The 18,938-nt window shown below is 44.3% G+C and overlaps 1 protein-coding gene across 2 annotated transcripts; it reads left to right on the plus strand.

Moving 5' to 3' along the window:
- Positions 1-2,855: 2,855 nt before the first annotated feature.
- On the plus strand, positions 2,856-11,848 carry LOC132388396 (gastrula zinc finger protein XlCGF8.2DB-like). 2 transcript variants are annotated; one of them, XR_009510217.1, is made up of 2 exons: positions 2,856-2,900; positions 10,432-11,848. XR_009510217.1 is itself a non-coding variant. In XM_059960747.1 (2 exons), the coding sequence occupies exon 2, from the start codon at positions 10,748-10,750 to the stop codon at positions 11,000-11,002; it is 255 nt and encodes an 84-aa protein (XP_059816730.1). In that variant the 5' UTR covers positions 2,933-3,348; positions 10,432-10,747; the 3' UTR covers positions 11,003-11,848. The 2 variants fall into 2 exon arrangements, 1 of the variants encoding a protein (XP_059816730.1); XM_059960747.1 differs by lacking the exon at positions 2,856-2,900 and adding an exon at positions 2,933-3,348.
- The last annotated feature ends 7,090 nt before the right edge of the window (positions 11,849-18,938 follow it).

Raw genomic sequence — 18,938 nt, forward strand, 5'->3', positions numbered from 1 at the left:
CCTCTGGATTCATTTTCACCTTACTTGCCAAAGCAGCCTCATATCCTCTTTTAGCTTTTCTAATTTATTTTTACATTCTTTATATTAGATTCTTTTTACATTCTTTATATTAGATTCTTTTTACATGCTTTATATTCCTCGAGCACCACAATTGCTCCATGCTGCCTATATTTATTATAGATCTCTCTCATTTCCCTGACCAAGTTTCCAATATCCCTTGAAAACCATGGCCCTGTCGAACTTTCAACCTAATAGGAACATAAAGATTCTGTACCCTCAAAATTTCACCTTTAAATGACCTCCATTTCTCTATTATATCCTTCCCAAAAACAAATTGTCCCAATCCACTCCTAAATCTTTTTGCATCTCCTCAATGTTAGCCTTTCTCCAATCAAAAATCTCAACCCTGTTTCCAGTCCTATCCTTCTCCATAATTATTTTGAAACAAATGGTATTGTGATCACTGGACCCTATGTGCTCCCCAACACATACCTCCGTCACCTGAGCTATCTCATTCCCAGCAGGAGATCCAACACTGCCACTTCTCTAGTTGGTATCTCTACGTATTGCTGCAAAAAACTATGCTGCACACATTTTACAAACTCAAATCCATGCAGCCATTTTACAGAATGGGCTTCCCAGTCTATGTGTGGAAAATTAAAATCTGCCACAATCACAACCTTGTGCTTACTACAAATATCTGCTATCTCCTTACAAATTTGCTCCTCCAATTCTTGCTCCCCATTAGGTGGTCTATAATACACCCCTATAAGTGTTACTACACCTTTCCCATTCCTTAATTCCACCCAAATAGTCTCCCTGGACGAGCCCTCTAATCTATCCTGTCAAAACACCACCTCAGTGTTTTCTCGGATAAGCAATGCAACGCCTTCCCCTCTTGCCCCTCCAATTCTATCACACCTGAAGCAACGAAATGCCTCACTCTCTTGCCCCTCTGATACTATCACACCTTACCTTAAGCAACAAAATCTAGGAATATTTAGTTGCCAATCACGCCCCTTCTGCAACCATGTTGCACTAATAGCTACAAAATCATATTTCCAGGTATCAATCCATGCTCTAACCTCATCCACCTTTCTTACAATGCTCTTAGCACTAAAATAAACGCATTTAAGAAACTCTCCACCTCTTCCTCTCTGCTTATCCCTAATGGTGCAAGCAACTTTATTATCTTTTTGTTTTCCTTCTCCCCTACATCTTCGGTCTGAACCCTCCTACATCAGGGAGGAAGTTCAAATAATCTCTGTGTTAAAAGTCTAACCATCACAGTGACTGAAGGCAGCTGCAGGTTCACGAGGGACTATTGCTGTCAGAATCTGCAGTTCTTGCGGCTGCTCATTGCACCCAGGACTGAACCCTGGTCACTGAGCATTGGAGGAGTCCGTTCTGCTGATGTTAGCCTTAAACTAGACTGATGTTTAATATTTTGGTTCTGTGAAAGATAAATCAGTTTTGTATCAAATCCCGTGTTTCAGGTACTTACTGTCTCTACTGCACTCACAATGTACACTAGAAAGGCCATTCGGCGCATCTGGTTCCTGCCCATGTTTCTGTTCCATATCCGTACATCAAAATCTCTCCCTGCCGTTCCCCTCTCACTCTCCCTGAGGTGACAGGTTGCAACTAGTCACCACTCCGTGGGATAGGAGGTTTCCCTTTAATTTCACTGAATCATAGAAATCTATTTTCCTAAGCTCCATGTACCTATCTCAGAGTCTCTTAAAAGACCCTATTCTATCCGCCTCTACCACCATTGCTGGCAGTGCATTCCACACACACACACCACTGTTTGCTTAAAAAAACTTAGCTCTGATATCTCCTCTGTATCTACTTCCAAGCAGTTTGAACCTATTCCCCCTCGTGTTAGCCATTTCCGCACTGGGAAAAAGCCTCTGGCTATCCACACGACCAATGCCTCTCATCATCTTGTACACCCGCATGATTTTCTCCAGTCTGAATAAGATGATGAGCTCACTGTGGTTTTGACGTTCTCGCTCCTCTCCCCTCTCACCCCTCCCCCTCCCCATCCCTCCCCTAACGCTTCCCCTCTCCCTCCCCACTCTCTCTCCCTCCCTCCACTTTGTGTCTGACGTCACAGTCCCGCCTCACTCAGGCACTTAAAGCGACACTCGCAGTAAACGAACCTGCGGTCTCTTAGCACAATGCACCTCTAAAGTCTAACAGAAGACTAGCGAGTGAATCTTCGATGGTGTAGAGTCAGAAACCAAAGAGTTGCCAGCCTGAGTCAGGCTTGGGGCTGCAAAGAGAGATGGGTCTAGAGTTTATGAGGAGGAGGAATCATACCAGCAGGATGTGGCTGCAAAAGAAAGATTAGAAATATTTGGAAACTGGTTGATCGAAAAAAGGTGGTTAATTTCTGCAAAACACGGTGGAAATCAACAGATCCGGCAGCAAATGTGGAGAGGAATAAATAGACAACGTTTAGACCGAGCCCCCTCAGCACGCTTAGGCTGTGTACTCTGCTGCTTAGTTGCTGCTTGAACTACAGAGATCCTCCAGCATTTTGTGTGTGTGTGTCTCTGTATTTCCAGCAACTGCAGAATCTCCTGTGTTTTATATCTGCATTTTATTTTCGCATTGGATACACGTTGATATTGAGTATACTGCTTATGGGAGCCGCTTTCTGCGTTAAAACAGCTGCAGATTTTTCTATACACACTCGAAAAAAATGAGGTATCTACATTGAAACAGTGCCTGCAGAAATCTTTAATGGCAGCGTGATTACCCATAAGGCAGTGCATTTAAAATTTAGCTCACTCTGAAGCACCGAACAAATGCGCAAGCGTCAGGGCTGATGACGTCACCAAGTATCACGCATGCGCACAGTGCACAGAAGGCCTTGCAAATACCGGGTGCGGGTAAGAGCGATTCTCTACGTTTTTATCTTAAACAGCGACTGAGGGACGATTCCTGTCAAATCCGGACACCGTGACCCGCAATCCCGGGACTGTCCTGCTCAATCTCCTCTCTCTCAGCCCCACGATCCGTACACGGGCCCCGGGGAGCTTCCGGCTGATGAGGGAATGGGAACCGATGGATCTCTCAGACAGAGCTGAGCTCCAGCTATCTAAATGCAAGGATTAGGAACCCGGAGAAAGGGAACAAAATCTTTTACATCACCAGTTGAGAAAATCACCTTTGTTCTATCTCCGATTACAAACAAGAGAACATCTGCAGATGCTGGAATTCCAAGCAACACAAATTGCTGGATGAACTCAGCTTTAGTACACTTTTCCATAGATGCTGCCTGGCCTGCCGAGTTCCTCCAGCTTTTTGTGTGTGTTCTTGTTCTGGACTTTTCTACCGGTGAGGACATGTTTTGACCCATCCTCTCTGGGTACATAATGATATCAAACACCTTTGTCCTGGGCAACAAGTAAATTTCACATCACAAATGTGCCGGACTCCAATGAGACAGACTACTGCCCTTCCCTTCATATTCATTGGCTTTACCATCACTGTCAGTCACTTGGGGGAGACTTCAGGGAAAATATTTATGTAGAATACAGAAACTGGTGAAACCTGTGTGCATTGTGGTGATGCTAAAGTTGCTGGAGAATTTGCAAGTGGGAAGAAGTGGAGTGATATTTGGAAATCTGACTTTTTAAACATAATTTAGCAAGCAAACCACATTAGGACAGTATGCGAAAGCTTTGGTGAGAAAATCCTTCATTACCAGTTCCAGGCCTGCTACATAGGTTGTGTGAGAGTGCAGATGAACTGGATTGAACCCGGAGTAGATCAATGTTCCTATCGACAGTGATTTGCTAGCTGTTAAGATGAATACCTCTCTGTATAAAACTCACTGTGCACATGTTGTCACTGGCTACAAAATGCACAGTACAAGATTTATGTGCACACTGGTTATTACAATTTAGAGGACATATTAGAGGGAAGGAGGGGAGACATCCAGTCTCCCTGATACCCTCACCTACAAGATGTGCATCCAGCTGCAGCTTGTAACCCTGCACTTTAAGGTGTTGGAATTTGAAGTAGATTAATTCCACATCAACCAGGAGTTGGAGGGGGTGATAGATATGACATGAAGTGAGGTGAGTTTCACCCAAGGTGCAGGGCACAGGAAACTGAGAGTCAGGAAGGGGAATGAGGTTAAATGGCCATCATTGAGTAATCTTGTGGCCATCCCCCACAACAACAGGTAGACCACTTTAGAATGTGTTCTGGGGGGAATTACCTGGCAGAGGAAAATCAAAGGGGTGATAGGGGATTCGTTAGTTAGTGGGACACTACAAAAGGCGACTAATATCTTAGGCTTGCTAGATGTAGCGTGGTGTGGGGGGAGGGGTGATATGGTTAAAATAAGTTATAGGGGGAATGAGAGCCAGAATGACAGAACAGATAGTGGAGAGGGTGAATCGAATTGAATTGACTTCATTACACAAATTCTTCATAAACATGCGGGGGAGAAAACTTCACATTACATCTCCTTCTAAATGTGCAATGTGGAATTTATAGTAATTTATAGTAGATAGTTTGTACATAGGACAGTCAATATAACATAGAAGTGCTATTGTATCAGCATGAATTAATCAGTCTGATGGCCTGGTGGAAGATGATGTCCCAGGGCCTGTTGGTCCTTTTGCTGTGATACCGTTTCCTGGATGGTAGCAGCACGAACAGTTTGTGGTTGTGGTGAATTTGGTTCCCAATATCCTTTGGGCCCTTTTTACACACGTGTCTGTGTAAATGTACTAAATGGTGAAAAGTTCACAACTATGGATGCGCTGGGCTGTCCACACCACTCTCTGCAGGTTCCTGAGATTAAGGGAAGTACAGTTCCCATACCAGGCAGCGATGCAGCCAGTCAGGATGCTCTCAATTGTTTCCCTGTAGAAAGTTCCTAGGATTTCGCCCCATCCTGAACTTCTTCAGCTATCTGAGGTGGAAGAGGTGCTGCTGTGCTCTTTTCACAACACAGCCGGTATGTACAGACAATCTGAGATGCCTGCTGACGTTTATGCTGAGGAACTTAAAGCTGTTCACCTTCTCAACCGCAGATCCAATGATGTCAGTATCAACCGCAGATCCAATGATATCAGCCTGTCTCCATTCCTCCTGTCATCCACAATCAGCTCCTTTGCTTTTGTGTGACAACGAGGGAGAGTTTGTTATCTTGACACCAGTCAGATGTTGTTCAGACCTCAGACAGAGTCAGCAATCAAATGGCTGAGCATGGTGCGATGAATGTGCTGAGCTGTGTATATCACAATACAAGAAGCATCGTAGGAAAGCCAGATGAGCTCAGGACAGGGAATTGTGATATTGTAGCCATTATTGGGACTTGTTTACACCCAACAGTCTGAGGGATTTAGAGGAACAAATTTGTAGAGAGATCACAGACCATTCCAAGAAACAAAGGATAATTCAGTAAGTGATTTTAACTTTCCATATATTGACTGGGACTTCCATACTGTAAAAGGGCTAGATGGGGTAGAGTTTGTCAAATGTTCCCTTAATCAGTACGTAGAATTCCCGACGTAGAAGTGTGCAATAAGCTGTTAGGAAATGATCCAGGGCTGCTGACAAAATTTAGTAAACATTAATACCATGAGTTTCAAAGTAATTATGGAAAGAGAGAGGTCTGGATCATGGGTTGAGATTCTAAATTGGAGAAAGGTCAATTTTGATGGTGTCAGAAGGGATCTGACAAGTGTGGTTTGGGGCAGTCTGTTTCCTGGCAACGAAGTACTTGTAAGTGGGACTTGTTCAGAAGTGAAATGTTGACAGTGTAGAGTTTGTATGTGCCTGCCAAAGTAAAAGTTGAAAGGTAACTGGTCAAGGGAACCTTGATTTTCAAGAGAAATTGAAGCCCCGGATATTTTGTTCCTCTAAATGCCTCAGACTGTTGGGTGCTACCGAGATCCATTAATGACTACAATATCAGGATTCCATGCACTGAACTCATCTGACTGATTTTTACTCATCTTCTGTTAGGTTCTAAAAGCTTCCAAATAGTTTTTTGCTCTTTTGTTTGCCCTCTCTTTGACTTTTATGTTGGCTTTGGCTTCTCATTTTTGCCACTGCTGTGTCCTCCTGCCTTTCCAATGTTTCCACTTTGGGATATATTGATCACTCAGCTCCCGAATTGCTCCCAGAAACTCCAGCCATTGCTGCTCCGTTGTCACTCCTATCTTTCCCTTCCAAACAAGTTTGGCCAGCTTCTCTGTCACAGAAACATGGGGAAGCTAAGCAAAGAAACAGGCTATTTGTCCTGTCTAGTCAATGCCAAAAGAACATTTAAGCTGTCTAGTGCAACGACCTGCCCTTCATACTCCTACCATACAGGTACCTATCAAACTTCTCTGAATTGTGAAATTGAGTTCATATTCATCACTTGTGCTGACATCATATTCCACACTCTCACGACCCATTTCAGTAAAGAGTTTTCCCACATGTTCCCATTAAATTTTCACCTTCTCCACTTACCCATGACCTCTAGTTGCAATTGCTTGCATTTGCCCTATCTATACTCTCATGATATTCTGTACTTCTAGCAAGTCGTCAATCCAATGTATAATTTCTTTGTTTATGTTTGGAGCCTCTTTTAGGTGCATATGATGGTGAGGGGCATTGATCGTGTGGATAACCAGAGGTTTTCTTTTTCCAAGTTTGAAATGGTTAACACGAGGGGGCATAGTTTTAAGGTGCTTGGAAATAGATACCGAGGCAATGTCAGGGGTAAGGTTTTTTTTTACACAGATAGTGGTCGGTGCGTGGAATGTATGCCAGCAGCGTTTGTCAAGGCAGATACAATAGGGTCTTTTAAAAGCCTCTTGGATAGGTACATGGAGCATAGAAAAATAGAGGGCTGTGTGCTGGGGAAGTTCTAGGCATTTTCTAGAGTAGGTCACAAGGTCGGCACAGGACTGTGGGCCAAAGAGCCTGTAATGTGCTGTAGGTATCTCTGTTCTATGTTAAGGAGGTTTGTTTATTCGCTGATCCTCTAGTACCAGCCCAGCCACTAAGGATGACTAAATTATCTCTGCTAGGGCCCCTACAATATCTGGGCTTGTCTCCCACAGGGTCTGAGGGAGCTCCTGGCCATACCCTAGAGATTTATCCACCCTAATCTGCCTCAGGATGGGAAACACCTCATCTACTTTAGTCAGTACAGGGTCCATGATGTTAATGATGTTTTTCCACACTTCCATAGACTTTGTGTCCCGTTTGCTGAGTAAACAGAGATGAGAGAAAATGAGGATCTCCCTATCTGCTTTGTTTCCACACATGGATTGCCACGCTGGTCTTCCAGAGGACCAACTTTCTCCCCTGCAATACTTTTGCTCTTAATCTATCTGTAGAATCCCTGAGGATTATCCTTCATCTTTTCTGTGACAGCAACCTCTTGCCATCTTTTAGCCATCCTGATTGATTTCTTATGTGTTCTCTTGCATTTCTTATACTCCATAAGAAACTGACTGCCTATCCCTGATATGCAATTCCATTTTGTGCTTCACCAGGGTCTCAATATATCTTGCAATCCAAGTTTCCCTACAGTTTCTATCTTTACCTTTTGTTCTGATGAGATACCTGCTTTGTACTTTCAAAATTTAGCTTTGAAGGACTCCCATTTACCAAGCACACCTTTGCCATAAAGCAGCCTGTTCCAATCCACAGTTGCCAGATCCTAGTGTTGACTCCAGGTGTTGATCCATGTCCTGAACACATCCACCTTTCCTACGCTGCTCCTTGTATTGAAATATACAGGGCTCAGCATATTCACTGCACCACGCTCAACTTTTTGATTCCTGACTTTGAGGTCTGAACAACATCTGCCTCCATAACCTCTGCACTATCTGTTCTGTTTTTCAGGCTCCCGTTCCCCCTGCAACTTTAGTTTAACCCCCCCCCCCCCCCCCAACCACTCCAACCTCCCAGCTTTGTGCTCTATCACCCCTTTGGCTTTCCTCTCCCAGATCAATAAAAAGGAGGTGCATACCAGGTACAGGCAGATTGGAACAAACGGGGTCCTTATGAAATACAGGAAATTCAAGTGAACACTCATGAAAGAAATAAAGGCATGAGGTTGCCCCTGCAGACAAGGTGAAGGAGATTCTGCAGATATGTTAAGAACAAAAAGATTGCAAGGGAAAAAATTAATTCACTGGAAGATCCGAATGGTAATCCATAGGAGGAGACAAAATAGATCTGGGAGATTTTTTTCTGCATCTGTATTTACTCAGGAGATGGACACAGAGTCTATAGAAGTGAGGCAAAGCTGCATCAACTTCATGGGCCCTGTACAGATTACAGAGGCCGAGGGGTTTGCTGTCTTAAGTGTGGATCAATCCCCAGGGCCTGACAAGTTGTTCCCTGTGACCCTGCGGAAGACAAGTGCAGAAATTATCGGGGCCTAAGCACAGATATTTAACTCATCCTTAGTGACAGGTGTGGGACTGGAGGACAGGTGATGATTGGAGGACAGCCAATGTTGTTCCAATGCTCAGCAAAGTTTCTAAAAATAATTAAGAATTTGTACGTTGGTGAGCTTGACATCAGTCGGGGCAAAGTTATTGCACGTTATGTTCAGGAACTGGAGATGTAAGTATTTGGATAGATGTGGACTGATTAAAGATAGACAGCATGGCTTTCTGCATGGTAGATCATGTCTAAGCAATCTTATAGAGTCTCTCGGGGAAATTATCGTTGTCTGCAGGGATGTCAGCAAGGCACTTGACAAAGTCTCATATGGGAGGTTGGTCAAGAAGGTTCAGTCACTCAGCATTCAAGATGAGACAGTAAATTGGATGAGACACTGTCTTTGGGCGAAGCCAGAGTGTGGTAGCAGGTGGTTGCCTCTCTGACCGGAGGCCTGTGGCTAGTGGTTGTCTCAGGAATCAGTGGTGGATCTGTTGTTGTTTGTCATGTATATCAGTAATGTGGATGATAACATGGTCAGCTGGATCATCAGATTTGGTGACGACACTAAGATTGGGGTGTAATGAACCGCGAGGAGGACTGTCATGTATATCAGTAATGTGGATGATAACATGGTCAGCTGGATCATCAGATTTGGGGACGACACCAAGATTGGGGTGTAATGAACCGCGAGGAGGACTGTCATGTATATCAGTAATGTGGATGATAACATGGTCAGCTGGATCATCAGATTTGGGGATGACACCAAGATTGGGGTGTAATGAACCGCGAGGAGGACTGTCATGGCTTGCAGTGTGATCTGGATCAGCTGGAAAAATGGGTTAAGAAATGCAAAATGGAGTTTAATAGAGACAAGTGTGGGGTGTTGCATTTTGGTAGGAACTAGGTTTTACACAGTGACTGGTCGGGCACTGAGGAGTGTTGCAGAGGAAAGGGATCGAGGAATGCATGTCTATATTTCACTGAAAGTGGTGTCACAGTTCAATAGGGATGGAAAGAAAGATTTTGGCACATTGGCATTCATAAACCAAAGTTCTGAGTACAGGAGGTGGATGTAATGTTGACTTTGTACAAGACAATGGTGAGGCCTAATTTGGAATATTGAGTGCAGTTTTAGTCACCAACTTACAAGAAAGTTGTAAAGACTTTGGAGGATTTCAAAGAAAATTCACAAAGATGTTGCCAGGTCTGGAGGACTTGGGTTGTAAGGAAAGATTGAACAGGTCAGGACTTTATTCCTTGGAATGTAGAAGATTGAGGGGAGATTTGATGGAGGCATATGACAGTTATGAGGGTTATAGATAGGGTAAATGGAAGCTGGCTTTTACCACTGAGATGGATTGGGACGACATTGGTTAAGGGTGAAAGGTGAAACATTCAAGAGTAAAATTCTTCACACAGACGGTCATCCGGGTGTGGGATGAGCAGCCAGCACAAGTGGTGCATGTGAGCTCAATTCTGCCGGGTGAGTTTCCAAAGAGATCACCAGCTCGTAACCCAGCACGGATGGAAAGCATGCAGGGGAGCCGGCCGGATTCGAACTCAGGACCTTTCGTCCTGAAATCCTGATGCCACTACGCCACCATCCAGGTCAAGAGATAGTTACATGGCATTGAAACTGTGGGAGATTAAATTAACATTACATAAAGAAACACCCGGCTGCACATCAAGAAAGACTATTTGTGTTTCAGTTACTGTGGGGCCAGGCACCCATGCAGCTCAGTGGGAACAGGGAATAATACCAATGGAGAGAGTCAAACTGAGCCAGGTCACAGATTGGAGATGGCAGAAATGCCCCATTCTTATAGAGACAGGAGGATGCTCATTCCAGATACCAGCACTGTGCCCAGTTAGAAGATGATTTCTCCATCCAACTTGGATTGAACCTCACTGTAACAGTGTGATGTCAGATCACACTTTGACAACTCAAGTGATCTCATCTGAAATGTTGTCCTTCAACCACTGATGGATTTTTAACTCTTTTTACAGGTTGAAAACGACAAGGAATTTGTCTATGGGAATTCAAACACAACACACCAGTTGTGCTGTCTCTGTCTAAATATTTAAGGAACAAGGGATTCAATCAACCATTTTTCCTGTTCAGACTGTGGGGAGGGATTCACTCGGTCATCTGACCAACTAGCAAACCCGTCATTTTAAAAAAGGGGAAAGGCTGTTCACCTGCTCAGACAGTGGGAATGGATTGACTCAGTCATCTCAACTGAAGGTACTTCAGAAGGTTCACACTGGGCAGAGGCTGGTCATCTGCTGACGTGGGGAAGGATTCACTCGGTCATCTGGTCTAATGGCTCACCAGTGGGTTCACACCAGGGAGCGGCTGTTCACATGCTCAGACTGTGGGAAAGGATTCACTCAGTCATCTGAACTCTTGGCACACCAGTCAGTTCACACTGGGGAGAGGCCGTTTAACTGCTCCGAATGTGGGAAGGGATTCACTTGGTCATCTCACCTACTGGCACACCAGCGAGTTCCCACTGGGGAGAGGCCGTTCACCTGCACAGACTGTGGGAAGGGATTCTCTTGGTCATCTGATCTCTAAAAACACCAGCGAATTCACAGTGGGGAGAGGCTGTTCACCTGCTCAGACTGTGGGAAGGGATTCACTCAGTTATCCAACCTACAGAGTCACCAGTGAGTTCACACTGGGGAGAGGCTGTTTACCTGCTCAGAATGTGGGAAGGGATTCACTCAGTTATCCAACCTACAGAGTCACCAACGAGTTCACACTGGGGAGAGGCCATTCATCTGCTCAGACTGTGGGAAGGGATTCAGTCAGTCAGCCACCCTACAGAGACACCAGCGAGTTCACAATGGGGAGAGGCCATTCATTTGCTCAAACTGTGGGAAGGGATTCACTCAGTTATCCACCCTACAGAGACACCAGTCACTTCACACTGGGGTGTGGCCATTCATCTGCTCAGAATGTGGGAAAGGATTCACTCAGTCATCCAAACTACTGGCACATCAGTCAGTTCACACAAGGGAGAGGCCGTTCACCTGCGGTGAATGTGGGAAGGGATTCACTCAGTTATCTCATCTACAGAGACACCAGCGAGTTCACACTGGGTAGAGGCCATTCACCTGCTCAGACTTTGGGAAGAGATTCTCTCAGCTATCTCCACCAAATGTGCGTCATTGACTTCACACTGGGGAGTGGCCATTCACCTGCTGTGAATGTGGGGAAGGATTCACTCAGTAATCAAACCTTCTGACACACTACTGGGTTAACACTGGGGAGAAAGTTTCAATAAGCTGAATGCTGGATATTTGTCCATCACCATTGCTGAATGCAATTTCAAGAGTGACTGTAAGGGCTGAACTCTGCAATTATTGCTGCTGCTCACCACACCCAGTTCTGCACCCTGGTCACTGTGCATGGGAGGAGTTTCTCTTGCTGCATATTCACCTTTAATGGGACTGGAGTTTAATTCTCTGAATCTGTGACAAATAAATCAGTTCTATTTTAAATTCTGTCTTTGGAACTTAGTGAATTTATAACACACCAAGTGTACAATAGAGATCAACTCAGGCCAGCTGGACACTACCAGTGATTCTGTTCCAGGACAGTCCTTTTAATTCCTCCCCTGTTGTTCATCTCTCGCTCTCCCTGTGGTGATGGGTTCCAAACAGTCACCGCTCTGGGTGAAGAGGTTTCCTTTGAATTTTCTGCAGACTGAAGAAGTCGAGCTGACTGCAGTTCTGTCTGAGATGTTCTTTGCCCCTCAAATCTCTGGACGAGGAGGAATGACATTGGTAGTTAACCTCCTCAATCATGACTTATTTCAACATTATGGGTCATTTTCCCTGCTTCGAAAGGGTTGTTGAACGCAGCACTGGCCTCTAAAGACTGAAAGCAGAATGGAAAACCATTTGTTGGATGTTCAATGAAGCAGGGTCAGAAACCCGAGGGGAGTCTGCACAGGGCAGAGTTTGGGGTAAGAACGTATGATGAGGAGAAGGGAATCAGCAGTGGGGCGTGGCAACGAATGACAGAGTAGCAACATTTGGAAGCAGATTGACAAAATCATTTGTTTGTCTGACTGATGACACAAACAATGCCTGTGGTGAGGTGCTCCAGTGGTCGAGGAACATGTGTGTGTTGGGAATGGTTTTATCTATCGAGGGATTTGTTCCTGTAATATTATTAATGTCCTTCTAGGTTCCTCCAGCATTTTGTGTACGTGTTGCTTGGATTTCCAGCATCCACAGATTTTCTCCTGTTTTTGATAAGAGCAAAAGCCGGGTCATATAATATAGCAAGAAAATAGTGGGAAATTAGAGGATTGGAAAGCTTTGACATAACCAACAGGAGACAACTAAAAAAAACACACACACACAGGAGAGACAAGATGAAAAAGTAAGCTGAGTGAGCCAGTAATATCAAGTTTCAGAAGTTGTTCACATACATAAAGAGTAAAGGAGAGGCAAGAGTTGATATTGTACCGCTGGAAGATGATGCTGGTGAGTTAGCAATAGAGCAAAGAAATCGCGGCCGAATGTAATAATTATTTTGTGTCATTCTTCATTGTGTAAGACACCTGCAGTATAAGACCATAAGACATAGGAGCAGAATTAGGCCATTCAGCCCCATCGAGTCTGCTCCACCGTTCTATAATGGCTGATCCCAGTTCTCACCCAACCCCATGCACCTGCCTCCTCGGCATATTCTGTAATGCCCTGACTGATCCGTAAACTATTAGCTTCTGCCTAAAATGTACGCACAGACTTGTACCCCACCGCCGTCTGTGTCAGAAAATGCCATAGATTCACTGCTCTCTGGGTAAATAAAATCCTCCTTAACTATTCTGAAAGGTCGCTCCTCAGTTTGGAGGCTGTGCCCTCTGTCATGGCTACCCCTACCATGCGGAAAGTCCTCTCCTCATCCACGCTATCTGGACCTTTCCACATTCGGTAGGATTCAGTGAGATTTTACACCCCACCCCCCAACATTTATTAAACATAAGTCAATGCAGGAGTACAGGCCCAAAGAAGGAAACGCTTCTCATATCTTACCCCTTTATTACCAGAATCATCTTCTTGAACACCCTCTGGACTCTCTGCAATGACAACACACCTTTTCTGAGATATGCATCCCAAATACTCTCAGTGCGGCCTAAGTAATGTCTTATAAAATATCAGCATTGTTTCCTTGCTTATAGATTCTACTTCACTTTAAATAAATGCCCACGATCATTTGCCTTCTTTATCATGGGCTCAACCTGTAAATTAACCTTCTGGTAGTCTTGCCCAAGGATTCACATTTTCTGCTGTACTTCTGTTGTTTGAACCTTCTCCCCAATCAGATAATATTTCACTATTGTTCCTTTTGCCAAAGTGCTTTATCGTACATTTCCGAGTATTGTATTCCATTTGCCTTTTTTTTAGCCCGTTCTTGAAATTTATCTGTGTCCTGCTGCAATTGCATTGTTTCCTCAGCACTCCACCTACCTTCGTATCATCCACAAACCTTGCCACAAAGCCATCAGTTCCATTATCCAACTCATTGACAAACAATGTGAAAAGTAGTGGACCCCTGTAGACCACCAGTCACTGCCAGACAACCAGAATGAGCCCCTTTTATTCCCACTCGCTGCCTCTTGGCTGTCAGCCATTCCTCTATCCATGCCAGTATTACTTCTGACTTTTATCCTGTCGAGCAGTCTCATGTGTGACACCTTATCAGAAGCCTTCTGAAAGTCCAAGTAAATGAAATCCACTGCCTCTCGTTTGTCCATCCTGCTTATGACTTCCTCAAAGAACTCTAACAGATTTGTCAGGCATGATTTCCCTGTACAGAACCTATGCTGGCTTTGATTTATTTTTAGTCCCCAAAACCTCATCTGTTATATTAAACTCAAATGCTTCCCCAGGCACTGAGGTTAGGCTAACTGGACTATAATTTGTTTTGTTTTTAGTTGCCCGTTGTTGAATTTTACAAGAAACCCAATTATCTAACTTCCTACTCACTTTTGCTAACTTATACACACTTTCCTTGGCTTTTATACAGTCCTTAAATTCCTTTCTCAGCCGCGGTAGTCCAGCCCCACTGTTTGAGAACTACTTCTGCCGGACATATCTATCCTGTACGTTATGGACTATTCTCAGAGATGTCAGCCACCTGGGGAATCACCTCTCTCATGCCTCTGTAATTCCCTTTATTCCATTGCCATGCTCCGCATGTGACCTATGCTTCTCCCTCACAAGTTGCAGTGGGAATTCAATCAAATTATGATCACTGCCTTCTAATGATTCCTTTACATTATCCTCCCTAATAAGATCTGGGTTAATACACAACACCAAAACTAAGATAGCAGTTCCCTGAGTAGACTGAACCATCAGCTGCTCTAAAAAGCCATTTCGTAAGCATTCCCTCTCTTGTGATCGGACACAAAGGCCTGAAGGTAGATAAGACTGCTGGACCAGAAGGTGTGCACCCCAGGGTTCAGAAAGAGGTAGATGAAGAGACAGTGAAGGCATTAGAGTCATAGAACATTACAACACAGGCAAACCCCTTTCGGCCAATCTAGTCCATGCCAAAACATTAATCTGCTGAGTTCCAACAACTTCCACCTGGACCATAGCCCTCCATATCCCTCTCATCCATGGACGCAAGCAAACTTCTCCTGAAGTTTACAATCGTCCCTGCCACTTGTCCTGGCAGCTCGGTGCACACTCTCCCCACCTCTGAATGAAGAAGTTCCCCCTTAGTTTTCTCTGCAAGTGATGAGTAATGATCTATCACAAATCACTAGATGTTGGAATGGCTCTGGCGGACTAGAAAGTTGCAAATGTCACACCACTTTTTAAGAAGAGAGGGAGGCAAAAGAAAGAAAACACTGGACAACAAAGGTTTTGCTTCCTGAAAACCTTTAGGTGTATCTTATGAATTTTTGACCACTGATCATGAAAACCACCATGAAATTTCCCTGTGATGCACCATTTTTTGAAATCACTGGTATTATTTCAATTCATAATTCAGGTCAATTAAAATGTTGCCTGCAATGTAAGCTGGAAAGTTTCCTATCTTGTTCAGGCATGCTTGGGCATACCTAGCCGGCGCCGCTGCTGCATGGCAGGACAGGTTTTAGTAATAATTATGGGGTTCAGCACTGTAAGGATGGAATTTGATATCACCAGGCACAAACATTTCTGTGAAGGATTTTGATATTTGAGACGGATGCTTCCCAGAATAAGCATTTTTGTTGGTCCACAAATCAAACAGATCATCACTGATAGGCAATTTGAAGAATTTCTAGTGGGACCGGAAAAAATGACAAGGAAGGCATTCAAGGAAGCTGCTGAAATTTTTCTCGGCATCAGCAGAGCACCAAACTTCATGCAGCTGGTTGAAACCATGCTTAAAGCATATAGAACCATGAAATGCAACATGTCACTAAAGATTCATTTTCTGCATTCACATTTGGACTTCTTCCCTGCAAATCTTGGTGCTGTTAGTGACGAGCATGGTGAAAGGTTTCACCAGGACATTGCGGTCATGGAGAAAAGATACCAGGGCAACTGAATCCAGCAATGCAGCAAATTAGTGTTGGACAATTAAGCGAGAAGCCTCAGACACTGAGTACGAATGCAAATCATTAACAAAATATTTTTAACTTGGTTGCACTATTGCAAAGCATCAGCAATTAAAGACAATATGTTCAATAAAAGTTAACTTGTTGTTTTTCCGAATTCCTGCGTGATGCAAGTAGTCTTAAATTATATTTGTGTTAATCTTCAAGCAGTTTATCATAAGCAAAAAAAATCTGAGGAAGGAAGACTTTTGAAAAAAAAAATTGTTGTCCAGTGAAATTATAGGACAGTTAGTCGGATCTCAGTGGTCAGGAATATGTTCGGGTGTATTAAGGGTGAGTGTTTTGGGTACTGTAATTGGGGAGGTATGATGAAGTAGGGCAAAGGTAACAGAATTCCTTTGCAGGGAATCGTGTGTGACAAATCACTTGCAATATTTTGAGGAAATAACAGGCAAGATAGAGAAATTATCATAGATAATTTGTAGATAAGATAAGATAGATAAGTTGTTTGCTTGGATTTTCAGATGAGCTTTAACAATGTACCCCATGCAAGGCCAATTGAGAAAGTAAAGAGGCAATGGATCCAAGAGGACATTGCTTTGTGGATCCAGAACTCTCTTGCCACAGAGGACGAAGAGTAGTTGTAGTACGGTCATATTCTGCATGGAGGTCGGTGACTTGTGGTCTATTACTAGTGGACTAGAGGATGACTCCCATCCGCTCCATAAGGTACTGGTTAGGCACAGAAGTACATTCAGCCAGAGACTCATTCCACCGAGATGCAATACTGAGCGTCATAGGAAGTCATTCCTGCCTGTGGCCATCGAACTTTACAACTCCTCCCTCGGAGTGTCCGACACCCTGAGCCAATAGGCTGGTCTTGGACTTATTTCCACTTGGAATAATTTACTTATTATTATTTAATTATGGTTTTATATTGCTATATTTCTAACCTATTCTTGGTTGGTGTGACTGTAACAAAACTCAACTTCCCTCGGGTTCAATAAAGTATATTTGGCTGTATGTCTGGTGTGCCTCAGGGATCTGTTCTGGGACCTCTACTCTTCATGATTTTTATAAATGACCTGGATGAGGAAGTGGAGGGATGGGACAGTAAGTTTGCTGATGACACAAAGGTTGGGGGTGTTGTTGATAATGTGGAGGGCTGTCAGGGGTTACAGCAGGACATTGACAAGATGCAAAACTGGCAAATGGCAAAGTGGCAAAGTGGCAAATGGAGTTCAACACTGATAAGTGTGAGGTGATTCATTTTGTTAGGTCAAATACGATGGCAGATTATAGTATTAATGGTAAGACTCTTGGCAGTGTATTGGATCCACGGGATCTTGGGTCCGTGTCCATAGGACACTCAATGCTGTTATGCAGGTTGACTGTGTGGTTAAAAAGGCATAAGGTGCATTGGCTTTCATCAACCGTGCGATTGAGTTTAAGAGCCGAGAGCTAATGTTGCAGCTATATAGGACCCTGGTCAGAGTCCACTTGGAGTACTGTGCTCATTTCTGGTCGCCTCAATACAGGAAAGATGTGGAAACCATTGAAACGGTGCAGAGGAGATTTACAAGGATGTTGCCTGGATTGGGGAACGTCCCTTATGAGAATAGGTTGAGTGAATTCGGCCTTTTCTCTTTGGAGCGATGGAGGACGAGAGGTGACCTGATAGAGGTGCATAAGGTGATGAGAGGAATTGATCGTGTGGATAGTCAAAGGCTTTTTCCCAGGGATGAAATGGCTAACATGAGAGGGAAAGTTGTTTTTACACAGAGAGTGGTGAGTGTGTGGAATGGGCTGCCGGGGGCGGTGTTGGAGGCGGAACCGATAGGGTGTTTTAAGAGAATAGTGGACAGGTACATGGAGCTTAGAAAACTAGAGGGCTATGGGTAACCCTAGGTAATTTCTAAGTTAAGGACATGTTCGGCACAGCATTGTGGGCTGAAGTGCCTGAATTGTGCTGCCCGGTTTCTATGAAAATGCATTTTGTGTCAATAACTGATTTGGAAATGTTGTATTTGGTCTCTGAGCCAAATAGTGTACACAGTTTGTGAACAACTGGGTTCCAAGCATTGCTCCCTACAACACCCACTGGGACATCTTACAGGCCCAGGAAGGGTCTTTCAACAGACCGACTACCGGAACAGACGAAGGCCACTCGGCCCCTCCAAACCGTCCTGTCATTCAATAAGTCCTTGGACTGGTCCATTCGCCCCCCACTTTGCTATGACCATTGGCTCCACTTGCAGGACAACAGACTGCCGGTTTGACCCCCAATGTGGTGAATCCCTCTGCTCGCCACCATTCCATCTTTCCAATAAAATGCACCCCTGCTGGGTTGATTCCCTCCGTCCCCGGGGAGTCAGCAACAAGTCGATTCGCCAAGTGTTCCCCTCCTACCTCTCGGCGATACATCAGACTCCGGCAGCAGGGGACGCTTCAGAAGCGCCCCCAACTTCCCTCGGAGTGAAGCGGAAAGAAATCAAAAAGCGGGACATTTACTTTGAGGTTTATCCCGCCGATGAAGCGAGGGAGACGATCTCTCGGCTGTTTCACCTGTAATATTGGGTGTAACGAGTAATTGACATCGCTTCGCACCAATGGAGATAACACAGCGCCTGAATCCTCTGTTTCTCTCGGGGCCATAATTATAACTGTTGCTCTACAGATCCCACTGAATAAAGTTGAAATTTCAAAGTTTAAGTCGGAAAAGGGAGAGAATAATGGCGGACAGAAATCGACTGTGTCTTACATGTCAGTGAGCGGGAGGCGGAGTCCTGTGTTAAATGTTTAACCATCACTGTGACTGAAGGCAGCTGCAGGTCCATGAGGGACTGTTACTGTCAGATTCTGCAGTTCTTGCGGCTGCTCATCGCACCCAGGACTGAACCCTGGTCTCGGAGCATTGGAGGAGTCTGTTCTGTTGATGTTAGC

This window comes from Hypanus sabinus, unplaced genomic scaffold (genome assembly GCF_030144855.1).
Source record: "Hypanus sabinus isolate sHypSab1 unplaced genomic scaffold, sHypSab1.hap1 scaffold_316, whole genome shotgun sequence".
NCBI lineage: Eukaryota > Metazoa > Chordata > Chondrichthyes > Myliobatiformes > Dasyatidae > Hypanus > Hypanus sabinus.

What these genes read in the sequence shown, in the direction of transcription:
- LOC132388396 (XM_059960747.1), top strand. Translation starts at nt 10,748, where the DNA reads ATGGCTCACCAGTGGGTTCACACCAGGGAGCGGCTGTTCACATGCTCA.